The sequence below is a fragment of the Populus euphratica genome, unplaced genomic scaffold (genome assembly GCF_000495115.2).
Source record: "Populus euphratica unplaced genomic scaffold, PopEup_1.0 scaffold66.1, whole genome shotgun sequence".
In the NCBI taxonomy this organism is placed as follows: Eukaryota; Viridiplantae; Streptophyta; class Magnoliopsida; order Malpighiales; family Salicaceae; genus Populus; species Populus euphratica.
The window spans coordinates 288,789-302,692 of record NW_011499944.1 but is presented as its reverse complement, the minus strand read 5'-3'; the positions used below and the strand labels follow the sequence as shown (position 1 = coordinate 302,692).

The window sequence follows — 13,904 nt, the reverse complement described above, 5'->3', positions numbered from 1 at the left end:
TATATATATATATATATATATATACACACACACACACACACACTTGTGGAATAAAACCTTTACAAGTTTTTACTAGAATTAACAATCCTAGCAAACAAATTAATTAACAATTAACGAGTAAAATTATCTTTAAAAAGCATATTTCAAACCTTTTTTTTAGTAAATACAAGTGTTAACGTTGTTTATGAATGTTTTATCCATATACTTTTTTTTTTTGTATTTTTCCTTCTCTAATTACGGCTTATATATAATAGTTATTAAGAAATTATTAATTAAAATTAAGGTTTTGTTTGGTATGATCAGTTTTACTAATTGATTTAGGCTTTTGTTTCGAATATAATACTTCAAACTTAAACTTATTTTTATCATAAATTATTTATAAAAAAAATTACTTTTAAATTAAGACTGAAAATTAAGAGTTACTTTTCACAAATTATATAAAACATAATGTGAAAAATTAAGGCCATTTGGAAAGGATATTGGTATTCGTAAGATACTTGCTTAGAATTACTATATCTTTATGCATGTCCACCACAATAAAAGATATGCACATATATTATATATCTTTATACTTTCGCACCCTCACGTCGAAATTCTTACTTCCCTAAACCCTAGTAGTCAAAATCATAACAAATTGTGGTAATTTCGGTACATTGATCTCTAACTTTTTTTATTTTATTTTATTTTATAAAAAAATAAAATTTATAAATAATTATTATGATGAGTTTCATTTTCTATGAGTACTGGAAAAAAGCCATTCTGATATGTAAATATTTAATAATTTCTTGTAAAATAACTTGTTTATCATTGTCAAACCAGAAAAGAAAAAATAATCTCAGATTTTTTGCTAAGTAAAAATTTTTCTTGCAGTTAAGAAACGAATAAATACTCTTTTTTTTTATTATAATAGAAATATAATTAATCAAGTAGTTACTCTTAATTGGAAAACAAAAACAAATTATTCCGGAAAACGTAGCGTGATGACAAAAAATTTGAGATTTGCATAACAAATCTTGAGTTTGAGTTAGAGCATGCATTTTTTTTATAAGAATTTGAAACAATCTGAGTTTTACTCGTTCATCTAAACTCACCGTTTTCCGAGAATAGAGTTTCTCAAATAAAAAAAATAAAATAAAATTGGAAAACAAATTCACCAACCAAGTGCTTATGAGCTTGTATTACTTCCAGTAAATTGGCTCAAATCACCATCAATGCGGTGGACTAATCTAACCTGATTAAACTTATTATTCTTGTTTTTGGTAGTATAATTTAATTTGTGATTATTAGCTATAAGTTGACACTGTTGCTTGACGGTATAAGGGCACTTTGAACATTAAATTAATTATAATAGAAAAACTATAATATTTCAGGATTTTTTCATTAATTAAGTTCGCATATTCCTTTCTTGGTAGGAGAGTAATCAGATTAATTTCCCTTAATAACATGTCTTTCTTTTTTTTACTTGCGCACTGCTTGCCAAATTCTCCTCTTCTGAGATTATAAAATCGTCAAGATGAAAACAATGTCAAACTCTCAAAGAAGGAAAAACTACACATGAAAGGAAGGAACAAAGCTTTTTGAGAAGGAGATTGTGTACCTCAAGACAACGGGCTTTAAAATGAAATAGAAAAGTATAATCGAAGAAGGTATAACTTAACATGCATGTAATGCTTATTAATGACTAGAGAAATGGCTGATTAAAGTTTAAGCGACAACTCAAGTCTTGGCCCTTCTTCCTTCTGATTCTTTGAAGTGCTAGATCCCCCAGTATGGCTGCCATTTGTAAAGATATCGCTAGGCATAGGCTGCAGCCCTCCATTTTGCATATGGGACGAGCTAGGTTGATGGTTCATAATATGTGGCCTTGATGGCCCCCCATAACGCCGTCCACCGGCCTGTCCAAAACCACCACGGAACCAATGGCTATAGGGCTTATGAATCATAGAACTCGTATCAACCCCTAGGTTCTTTCCAAGAGAAGAATAATGCATGGGAGATCTTATTGCCATGTCCCAGAATGGGTATGGTATATAAGTCATATGCTCACTCAGCAATTTGTCCCTCTTCTCTATGGCTCTCTCACGTTTATGGGCATTTTGATGACCTCCTAGTGCTTGTGAAGTGGTGAACTTGTTTTTGCAGTACTTGCATTTGAACATTCGCCTTTCTCCGCTCGAGTTTCCCTCAAAGAAATCCATTAGGCTTAGATCAAGTCTCGATCTATTACTATTCATATTTTCTGCAGCACTATTTTGCTCTGTGGAAGACATGGCAAGAGTTGATAACAAGGGTTTTATGCTAATGGAGTGATCAGTTTGAGTTTGCTTGTGGCTTTGAAAGAGATGAGGGTGTGAGGTATATATGGAGGAAGAACTGATTTCATATCCTCCATGCATGGAAATATATCTCTCATTCCATGTATCAGTAAGGAACGTAAATGGCAAGGAACTAATGAATAGTTTTGACCTTTGACTTCTTGTGTCCTTCATGTTTAATTTTCATTTTAGGGTTTCCTTTTCTTCCCTCTTTATTGATGTTAAGGTGTTCTTTTTCCAATTTTAGGGAAATTATCTGAGGAATAACAACTTTGATTTGAGAATTAGTTCACCTCTTCTTTTAAGGGTACGTACTGATTTGGCCTTGGAATACGTACATGGTTGCTAACTCTCCTTTGTACATAATTTTGTTTTGTTTTTTAATTTGACTTCAAGTTTTTTTTCTTTGAAAGACTTTAAGAATTAAAGTTAATATAAAAAATATAAATTAATTACCAATTCCACATTAAGTTCCCATTCCCATTTTTTTAATCACTCTTCAATCATCCATTAATTAAACTTAAAAGTTAAACCATCATGTGTAAACTTAAAACCAAGGTTAAATTAAAATCTTTTCCTATAAATAACTAAATATTAAAAGGTAAATGGTTAAACTTGAGGCTAAGAGAGAAAATTTAAGAACTCATATTCAATTCTTGATTCCCATATCTATAAGAAGATATCTAGACTCAAATAAATTTTGTTTCTGGGGGCATAAAAGTGGTAATCATGCTTTTTGAAATTAATTTATTTTCTAAGGTCGATTCCTTGTCTACAAATATTTTCTGGTTTCTCTTTTCAAATCCAATCTTTCTAGGATTTCCTAACTGGCCTTGAGAGTAATTATAACTCTGTATGTGAGAAACAGTAATTGTAAGAAACTATGCTTAATTGTTTCATTCTAAAAACAAAATACGCTTGATTATCTCAAGTTATTTCCTAATATATATCAAATTTTGATATTAATGCATTGATCAACCATGAGAAAAATATTTGATGATACTCCCGTTGTTTTACTGAATACTTATATAAATATAAATGGAACAGAGAAACGAGAAAAAGGAAAATTTAAAAAATATATTAATAAAAGAAGAAATTCTTATAACTCTTTGTGGGGCTACATTATCTCTTTTCTGTGTTGTCTTGGTGTTAATCTCTCTTCTGCATTGTAAGTATCCATGAGTTACAACTAAAACATCATAAGATTTTTCAAACAGTGTTCTTGTTGAAAAATGAGTGAGTTAGAGTAAATCTAATTAATCCTCCTCCATTACTGATTAAACGTCATATTTGAAAGCAATTATAATTTCCAAATACTGAATTTGAATGCAATTAATAGGCATCACTATTCTCTTAACTTGTTTTGGAAAGATGATCACTCACATGGTGCTTGGAGGGATGAGCAAAATGTAGAGCAAAATGTAGATAATAGAGTTTCTTCCTTTGTTTCTTTTGATAGAGACTTAGATAAGTTTCCAATTCATTATAACACATGATGGCATACTAGTTATAGTTATTTAATAAGTTTGCGTATTTATTTAAAAATATAATATCAGTTACGTTTTAAAATATTTTTACTTGAAAATTTATTATAATATTTTTTTATTTTTTAAAAATTAATTTCAATATTAGTATATCAAAAGATCTAAAAATACATAAAAAAATTATTTTAAATAAAAATTATTTTAAATTTTATAAAAATATAAATTTATTCATGATTTAAAACATAACGGGTAGACTCTCCATAAAAGGACTGTCCAAAATACTTTCAGTTTCTTGACGTCCAATGAACCTTCCAGACTATTTGTGAGTGAGATTATTCCTTGGTTGAAAAAGAAAAGCATTTGTTAACTTGCCATAGACACATGATTCATTGATTCTACCGCCAAAACGACGTGGGTTCGTGGAGACTGAGATCATTAATAACCGTAGACTACGCGTAGACCATAAAGCCTTGACCACTATCCCATTTCTTTCTTCCTTATTCTAGCGGATCAAAAAGAACTTTTTAGCATAATAAATAATAAAAACTGTTCAAGCTATAAAAAACTATTTAATAACATTATTTTTTTTAATATTATTATTTAATAAAAAACTATTTAATTCAATGAGCTAATTTTAAAATTTCTTGACCTGATTTCTTTTCCGATTTATAATGAAACCGTGTCAACATTTAGTAAAAAAATAACTTTGTCAATCCATAAAAAAATATAAAAATAAAATTATAAAAATTAACCAAAAAATTCTTTTGACCCACTCCTTACTTAGCCAAGGTATTAAATTAAACCACGTGAGAGCCTTTTGACATGATCTAGTTGATTCGATCGGTCTAAAAATAACCCAATCTAGCTCTTTATCTAACCTATATTTAAAATAAAATGTGTAAAAGTTGATTTGATGTGACTTAATTGATTTAATCATTCAAAAAATAACTTAAACAACTATTCACAAAAGATAAGAATGAGATTGAGGGAAAAAATAACAAATTTTTTTTTTAAAAGAAAGAACATCTACTTTATTGTTCATATAAATAATAAAACAAGTGCATTTCACCATAATTGTTTTATTACATGGAACAATACTTTTCCTCGTTTATTGGTAATTGTTAGTTTTATGAGCATTGTTGCACAAAATATTTTGGTGGTGTTATTAAACCTAATTTAATGTGGTAAGTCACTTTGATGTTCTATCAAAATAGTCTTTGAACTGGGTTAAGTTTTAAATAAAACCAAATAAAAGTTGTCATATTATAACTTGATTGACTGGATGATCCACCACTAACTCGGTTGACTCGGTCAAAACCTAACTTAACTTTTTGAAGAAAATTTTCTTTTAAAAAATTATATCATTTTAATGTTTTTTTTATATTGAAACAATATCATTTAAAACTTATTCAGGTTCACTTATATAATTCATAACTTAGATCATGAGCTTTGATTTGGTTTAAAAACCTTATTTTTTATTTAATTATTCAATAATAAAAATAAATATTCATAAAAAATACAACAAATAAAATTATGAATGAGAAATGTTATTTTATTCTCCAAGCCTTTTTTCATCAATCTATTTTTTTTGTTACGACAACAATTCAATTTTTTTACTAGTGTTATAGCTCAATGAATAAAAAGAAATAATAAAAAAATTTATAAAACCTACTATGATTTGAACAAAAAAGAAAAAAGAGAAGAAAAAAAGTATACTTTTAATAAATAAAAAAACCAATCTTCTTCTCTGTACATTTCATTTTTATTTTGAAATAACTAAGAAGTATATTTTTCAACCAAAAACCTATTACAATTGTGAAAGTAGGTTACAATTAAAAATTAAAAGAATCATCAATGATTATTTTTACACACCTATATAAAGAAATTTAAAAACAAGAAATTTGAGAAAATTATATGAAAAAATATAGTAAAGAAAATAGATATTCTATTATCATCAAATATTAATGAGAATTTTTTTAAAAAAATTTAATATGTTAGGCTAACATACAACTATTCATAAAAAATTGATAATATTAATATATAAAAAAACATAATTTTTTAAAAAAACATAACTGATTGGATAATCATCTAAATATTATTTTAATTAATTGATTAAAATATTTTTTTGGCCAAATTTTTTAAAAATATCTAGAAAATAGGACTGAGCTTCTAGCGTAAACACCTAACCTAAGGAAAATAAACAGGATGTGTATGGAATTGGAAGCTCAGCCTAACAACACATCATTTATCATTTTTTTTTTTAAAACAGAGGATATATCATCTACTAGTTAGATTTATGATTATCGAAGGTCACCTCTAGAGGTTGGAAAGTTAATATTTGAGTTTTAAAAATCTAAAAACATAATTTTAACTATTTGTTTAATCTAAAAACACTCAAATAACTTTAATAAACTTGTTCACAATCTTATTAATTTTTTTTTAAAAAACCTAAAATCAAAATAAACCAAACAACTTCTCTTGAGCCTATAACCTTTTTTTTTCACATGAATGATAAACAACACCTTAATGAGACTTTCCTTGTAAAGAGATATCCATTGACACAAAAATCAGTTATCTAGATGCCAAAATACAGTATATCAACTATTTTCTCTTTCTTTGTTTTTCATCACTATCCCTCCTTTTAAAGTTTAGGGATGGAAACATAAAGCAAATAAAGTTGTAATAGTGAAAAGTGGAACCCATAAAAAAAAAATACTAAAAATGAAAAAGTAAAAAAATCACAGGGACTAAACTATAGTTTTTCACCAAAAAATGTAGTAGTTTTTTCCTTGTGTTAAAGTCGCCTCCTATTGTTTAATTTTTTATATCGATAAAATGAAATCATATTTTGCAAAATTGAGCACCAATATAATGACACCATATTTTTTTTTTCACAATGCGAGTATAATTTAATATATAAATTAAAATAAATTATTAAGCATATGAAAACAATGTAAAAGAATGAAATTAAAAAAAATTTGCCAAAACAAGTATTTTCTTAGAAAAAAAGAAAAGAGAAGGACGAGCCAGGGACACAGAGGTGCAAGAAAATGAATAAATACAAGGCGATATTCTTTTAGTAAATAGTTAATTGGCCTGCTGGACTCATAAGACTAAATTGTTTCTCGACAGAATAAAATATTTTTAGATTAACTAATTATTTTATTTGAACGATCTTTCTCGATGCATCCACCTAAATTAAATTCATGACCCTTACCTCTTAGTTAGTAGCTTTCTTGCCCTACTGACCCTACTTCTAGTATCTGGTTTCACTAACCTAGAACCTGACCCCAACCGGGTTAGTGGAAAAACTCAATATTTATTTTAAAATAATTTTATTTTAGTTTTTACCTTTTTTTAAATTAAAAAAAAAAGCAACTTAAATCGACTAGACCACCAAACCCCTATCAGAAGCCTAGAACCAAGTAGATGTTTTTTTTTCATCCTTAAATGTAATGCCACCAATTAAATATTTCTTATTAAAACATTTTAGTGCCTTTAATAAATTTTAAGAGGGACTCGTACCTAGGGACCTATTTCTGCAAAATGACGGGTGGGACTTTCTAGCCCATCCCAGTCCCATTACCCGTCAAGCATTCTTCATGGGCGTTTATCAGAACGGATATGAAACGGAGAGACATGGTTTCATACTATGAAACTTTTTCATCCCTATCTCAGAATTGGGCACTTCATCAAGAAGCCCAGCCCGTAAACAAGTTATGTTGGTTTCAAGCTAGGGCCCTGCTGCTAAACTGATAGCAAGAATCATTAGACGTAATCTACGGCAGCATTTTCTAGTTTTGATGATGGAGACAAAACGAGGTAGCTGACCGCATCCTGATCGCTCGAAAAGAGGCCAAATGCTACCCTTTTAAAAAATACCTGAAAGTAAGGACAGAAACAGAGCACGTAGTTGCGAGTGCCGGAAAATATGTGACCTGAGAAACCCTGAAGGCAGGGTTCACAGGCATGGCAGCTCTGACACACAAAATTGAATTTCTACCTTCCAACAAAGGGCTACAACTGCCTAAACACCTAGTTCGCCTTATTTAGATACATCTTCTTCCATCCTTCAGTTGATCAAGCAATCTAATCGCCTATTATTAGAGTTAACCAGCAACGCTGATCCACATTTCTAGGCCACATCACTAACAGTTCTTTTCCTTTACACATTCACTTGTCGAGGAGATGGCATTCTTAAAGAAACATAGCATGTCTACCATTCATAAGCTACGATTGGCAAACAGTCAAACCAGTGATAATGTCCAGCTTCATAAATCATCTAAACACAATGTAAAACAGAAAATATATCGAGTTGAAACGAGAAAACGATTCCAAATGCATATAAAACCAAACTACATAATGCAATCTTCTTCTCAATATCTCACAGAACAAAATCAAAAGGTGAGCAGATTGTTTGTTGCCTACATAACTTCACCAACACGAGCAACGAGTTGTATGATAAATGATGTGCGTGCTTCCAGATATCACTTGTAGAACTCAAAGTCAGTGTCAGGCTTCTTCACATTGGTTCGGTAGCCTTTCTCAAAGTCCTTAGGAAGTATGACATACCTGTTCTTGCGAACTGCATGCATGCCTGCTTCTTGGCAAATAGCTTGAATCTGTAAACAGCCATTCAATTGCAGGTGATAGTAAGAAATTTAGTTATAGCCAAAATTAGCATAGACAGTTACAGGGAGGGGGAATTGCTTTTGAAACATTAACAATCTAAACCTCTCTCATTTCTAATATCCACCTTATTTCACAGTTGAAAACATTCATACACAAGCTAAGGGCTCAAGGGAGAAGAACAGGCCAAAAATTGAGAAGTTCATAAAATAACAAATGCATATCCACAATTAACCTCAATTATCCACAATGTATGGGATGCATAACCTAATCCCAAAAATTTGCTGCATCACATTCCTTGTAATGCAATATTCTGGTAGTATCACTACATGATGCAAGAGTTCTATGACGTCTAGTTACCCACATTATCCCTAATAAAAAGCATCTTATAAGAAATTAATTAGCTTGACATTAAAGAACCACTAAAGACATCTACTGAACTTTATGACCTTATCTGTGACAAACAAAACCATAATATATAGCTTTAACTTTATATCCAACCTCTGATTCCTACAAGCCTTTGTTTTCCTTCCCAAATAAACCAGAACCTCAATGATTATAAGATCTCCATAGGGGTGTAGCACTGAGGAAATCAGGTGAAAGAAAATATGCATAATGTATAAGAAAGAAAATGCAGGTTTGAAAAACCAGCTGCTAACAATAAATTGCAAAAGCAACCAACCTCAGCAGCGCTAATTTTATCAGGTCGAGACACATAATCCTCCAAGTCCACCTCATCACTTAAATTCATTTTTGCAGTGCAAACCTGCACAAAAACAAACCAACTCAAAGTAAATTCAACTGAATCCAGAATGCCAATACATTGTGAAATAAGATGCTGTGAAACAATGATGTCAGAACATAAGAAGATGTTCAAAGAGGATGAATCCATCAATCTTATAAAATATGAGAAATAACATATTCCCATTTGAAACATACAAGGAAATTACCTGGAAAACAAGCCTCTTCTGCCGTCTATCAGGCAGAGGAAATTCGATTTTCCGGTCAAGTCTTCCAGGACGCAGAAGTGCAGGGTCCAAAGTGTCAGCCCGATTAGTTGCCATTATGACCTTGACATTTACTGTCTGATCAAACCCATCCATCTATAGCAGAATTCAATCATCAACAAAAGTAGATAACTGATAACTAAGGCAACCAACATAACATGTGCATCATAATGAAGCTATTTACAGTTGGAACAAAAAACCCTTTTAAGTACAAAAACACGACTTTACATGCCAGACAATTTTTTTTTGTTGTGAATTATGTAAAGATTTTCATCACACATACCTGATTCAGGAGCTCCATCAGAATACGCTGAACTTCTCTATCAGCTCCAGTTTGAGCGTCAAACCTAGCAGTAGCAATAGCATCTACCTCATCAATAAAAATAATTGCCGGGGCATTCTCTTTAGCAAGACGAAAAACATCACGAACCATGCGGGGACCCTGGAATCAAAGAAGGGAAAAGACATTATAATGGGGGTGCAAATGTAGGCAATCATCACCAGTCAAGTATGTCCACAAAGTAAAGCTACCAAATGTCAAGAGACTTCTCAAAACAATGATTCTGCTTTTAATTCCTCAGATGGATATTACATGAGACAAGAAAAGGTTATCAGGTGGATTTATAGAGGAATGAATTACATGATTTTATCTTTATTGGGGAATAGACAACTAATTTCAGATTCTAAGAACTTTCATAAGGAGCTAAAACACGCAAATAAATGAAACTGTTAATGATAACTCAAATAATTTAACACCACTGGGACATGCAAAACATACCTCGCCCAGATACTTCTGAACAAACTCAGAGCCAACAACTCTAATAAAGGCTGCTGTTGTATGATTAGCTACGGCCTTAGCAAGCATAGTTTTTCCAGTTCCAGGAGGACCATAGAGCAAGACACCACGAGGCGGGTCGATACCAATTTGTTTGTACAGCTCATGGTGAGTTAGTGGCAACTCAACTGCCTCGCGAATTTCCTGCTTTTGAATGTCACATCCTCCAATGTCCTGGCAATATCATAGATGAATAGGAAACATGTGTCAGTCGAGATTTAGATTCTTGAACTCAAATGAGAAACTAAATGACACAAAGTAATGAATATTGCAGCTTGTGGCCCTATGTCACTTGATCATTAGTGCAAGAACTAGAAATCAAAACATACACAATTCTCTAGATTCCAGTAGTTAAAAAAAATCTCAAACCAAAAATTAAAAATAAAAAAAAACTTAAAGAAGCCCCCATTAAAACAAAATTACGGCCTATGAGAAAAAACAATAATCAGGCTCCAACTACAAAAACTCACAAAGAACAAAATCTGACTTCTTTTCAGAAAACACATATATTTAGCAACAGCAGTGTTCACGTGAAAACAATTTATCCACAAGGGTACTGAACCAAGCAGAAAACTACAAAATAAACCCTAAATGAGACTATTTTTAGAAATTGTAAAATTCAAACCCCTAGTTAATCAATCAGCAATTTGGGTATACAGCAAACTCTAATTCAAAAAACAGAACCAATATACAAAACCCCAATTTTTCATAACCCTTATTAAAGAACCCCTAGCTACTCAAACACCAAATTAGTAACTTAAAAAACCCAAATCCCAACCAAAAGAAACTTCCTAAACCAAATTTATTGAAGCTTACTTTATTGAGTAACTAATATCAACTTAGGTATATATTGAAACTCTTAAACCAAATTTACAAACCCAAATTAAAAAAAAACCAATTCAATCAGTCACCAATTTACCAATCGAAATGCCCCAAAAAACCCTAATTTCAAAAATTGAACCTTACATCACAAACACAATCTTTACCACCCTAGCAAACCATAAAAATCCTTAACCCCAAATTACCAAACCCTAGCTGGTCAAATCACCAAGTTACAAAGTATAAACACCCAAATTCAAAAACCCACAAATCAAAAGTTTATCACTTACATTATAAGTAACATCAGGCTTCTCACTCTGACTAAGCAGAGAAATACTAGAATCAGCCTCCGGCGGCAGAACATCAACGAGAGCATTAGAGTGACGATGCAACGCCACAGAAGCCGACGGCTTCAACAACTCTCTATTAATCGTACTCAAAATCCTGACATAATAATTCGAACCCGTAGTAGACCCAACAATCCCATTATTCTGATCCACCATCTCCATAAACTGCCCGATTACAAGCGGCACCGACTGGATCCGCTTCACCTCTTCCTGCGCACGGAGGAGTTCTCGCTTTAAATTCTTCTGTTCATCTTTCACATACTCTTCTTGAATTTCGATGAATTCGAGCTGCCTTTGGAGAGACTTTAAGCGACTGTAAAGATCGTCGTCTTCGATGGGTATGGTTGACGGGTCCAGAACAAGGTCGGATCTTGGCTCGGTGGCTGGGGCGGGTTTCGGGTCTAGTACCATCGCCGACATTATAATGATTGATTGATGTGTGGGGAAGAGCAGAGGAGACGAGCAGAAAAGGAGGAAGAGCTGAGCGAGCTTGGGGTGTTGAGCAAGAAATCTGCGGGAGAAGTTTTATTTATTGCGTGCAAGGGTATATGGAAAGAGGCAGGCTTTAGATGGGCTGACAATTATCCGATTCTAATGGGCTTAGATGTATTAGGACTTGTTTATTTTATGACCCATATATTTATGTGTTTAATATTAAATGCACGGTTAAAATTATATTTTTTTCAATTTTTTATTAGTTTATTAAAATTAATTTTAAAAAACTAATTTAATTTAAAAAAATTCTGGTTCATTGAGATTATTTGGTTAACCTTTATTTTTTTAAGGATAGTACTTTATTTGTTTTTTTATATGATATCAATCGTGACCAAATTTGAATTGGGTTTTTATCCTGGTTTATATATTATTTGGTTTAATTAAAAATTCAACTCAGATTAGGTTTTCTGGATTAATAAAATGGGCGGTCCAAACTTAATAATTATGCATTTTAGTGTTGTAATTAATAAATTAGATGATTTAAAAAAATGTAATAATATAAATAAATAAATATTATGAGCTCGCACCTATTACCATGTCAATACGGACCAAGCTATGCTTAGCTTTACCTTTTTTTACGTTTTAAATATAGTTTATCTGTGTTTCAGAATTTTTGGATATTCTGGTTCTATAATCATATCAACGTAATTTTTTTTTTTTTATGTTATGAGAATAGATTTAGTGATATAATTAATAAAGCAAACAAAGATTATTAGGTTTATATTTTCATAAATAATTTTTTATCCCATTCCTATTGAAATTTGATTTTCAATGTAACTCATAATTAAATTTCAAAATATTTTTATATCAAATTTAGTTTTTATTTTTTTAATTGTTATTTTTTTAATTGTATTTTTCACTCAATTTCATCTTCTATCATTTTATTATATAATTTTAATTAATTTTTTTTAAAAATTTATCTTCTATAAAGTTGGTCTTAAACTCATGACTAGGATCATGAGTTTTAAATTTTAATATAAGTTAATTTTCGTTTTTTTTTTAAGTTTTTTATAAAATTAATTTTTTTAATTTTTTTATTTAATATTTGATTGTTGACTTTGAGAATTTTTATTGTTTTTTTTGCTTTGTTTTACTATAAATTTAATATTTCAATCTGATGCATGTGATTACATGTTTAACGCTTTACCTAGGTTGATTTAATTTTTTTTTACTTTCTTTTAATTATTTTTTTCTATTTCACTCTTAAATACTTAATTAATTTAATTAATTTTTTCTAGATTTCGTCTAAGAAAAATAAAATAGGAGAAAAATAACCTTTTCCTTCCTCTAACTCACTTTCCTCTTCACCTATTAGGGTGGTTATAAATATGAAAATTTGTATTACAAAGGAAATTATGGTAGTTATAATTATGATGATTTTTATTGTATTAAAATATTATTTATAAATATTTTTAATTAATATCATATTAAGATTAATATTAACTATAATTATTAAGATTTTTGTATATGATATATATTAAAAAGTTGCTATTATGTACAAGGAATATTTAAAACCAATATGGAGATATTTAGAAAATATTAATCAGATACGTACCGATGATGGCGGGGAAACCTGCGGAAAGCTAGCATTGTTGTTGAGGGAGAAGAGGAAGCCTATAGGAATGGAAGCAGCATCAACTACTTTTAACCACCATATCGTTGCAACCGTTACCACTCACAGTGTCTTCTTCCACCATATCGTTTGCAACCGTTTAAACAATCCACCCGCGCTTTGGAATCTACCCTGAAAATATTAATTAATATATATTAGACAACTTATATTTAATTGGATAATCCGCAGTATATCTTGTAATGATCCTAATTAAACCAAACACTGAACTGATTCCTTGACTCTCTCCCTATATATAAACCAGTTGATCTCTCCTGATAGTAAAAAAAAAAAAAAACCCTAGCAGTAGATCTCTTTATCATTGATCAATATCGTAACCCTAATCATATTCTTGTGTTGCACA

General features: G+C 30.6%; 2 protein-coding genes across 2 annotated transcripts; both read right to left on the bottom strand.

Annotated features, from left to right (window-relative positions):
- Positions 1–1,697: 1,697 nt before the first annotated feature.
- LOC105137382 (zinc finger protein 3-like) lies at positions 1,698–2,198 on the bottom strand. The gene has a single exon (XM_011043109.1). It carries the CDS (start codon positions 2,196–2,198, stop codon positions 1,698–1,700), a length of 501 nt encoding a protein of 166 aa, XP_011041411.1.
- Positions 2,199–8,053: 5,855 nt separating this feature from the next.
- On the bottom strand, positions 8,054–11,957 carry LOC105137326 (26S protease regulatory subunit 6B homolog). Its single transcript, XM_011043041.1, has 6 exons — positions 11,380–11,957; positions 10,214–10,444; positions 9,719–9,877; positions 9,379–9,531; positions 9,111–9,194; positions 8,054–8,421 (listed from the first exon to the last, which is right to left on the bottom strand). The coding sequence occupies exons 1-6, from the start codon at positions 11,854–11,856 to the stop codon at positions 8,287–8,289; spliced, it is 1,239 nt and encodes a 412-aa protein (XP_011041343.1). The 5' UTR covers positions 11,857–11,957; the 3' UTR covers positions 8,054–8,286.
- Between the last annotated feature and the right edge of the window lie 1,947 nt (positions 11,958–13,904).

Excerpts from the sequence above, each read along its gene's own strand:
- LOC105137382 (XM_011043109.1), bottom strand. The coding sequence starts at position 2,198 with ATGGATTTCTTTGAGGGAAACTCGAGCGGAGAAAGGCGAATGTTCAAA.
- LOC105137326 (XM_011043041.1), bottom strand. The coding sequence starts at position 11,856 with ATGTCGGCGATGGTACTAGACCCGAAACCCGCCCCAGCCACCGAGCCA. Across the intron at positions 9,878-10,213 it reads TTCAGAAGTATCTGGGCGAG|GGTCCCCGCATGGTTCGTGA; the intron begins GTATGTTTTGCA and ends CTTTGATTCCAG. Across the intron at positions 9,195-9,378 it reads AGAAGAGGCTTGTTTTCCAG|GTTTGCACTGCAAAAATGAA; the intron begins GTAATTTCCTTG and ends GTTTTTGTGCAG.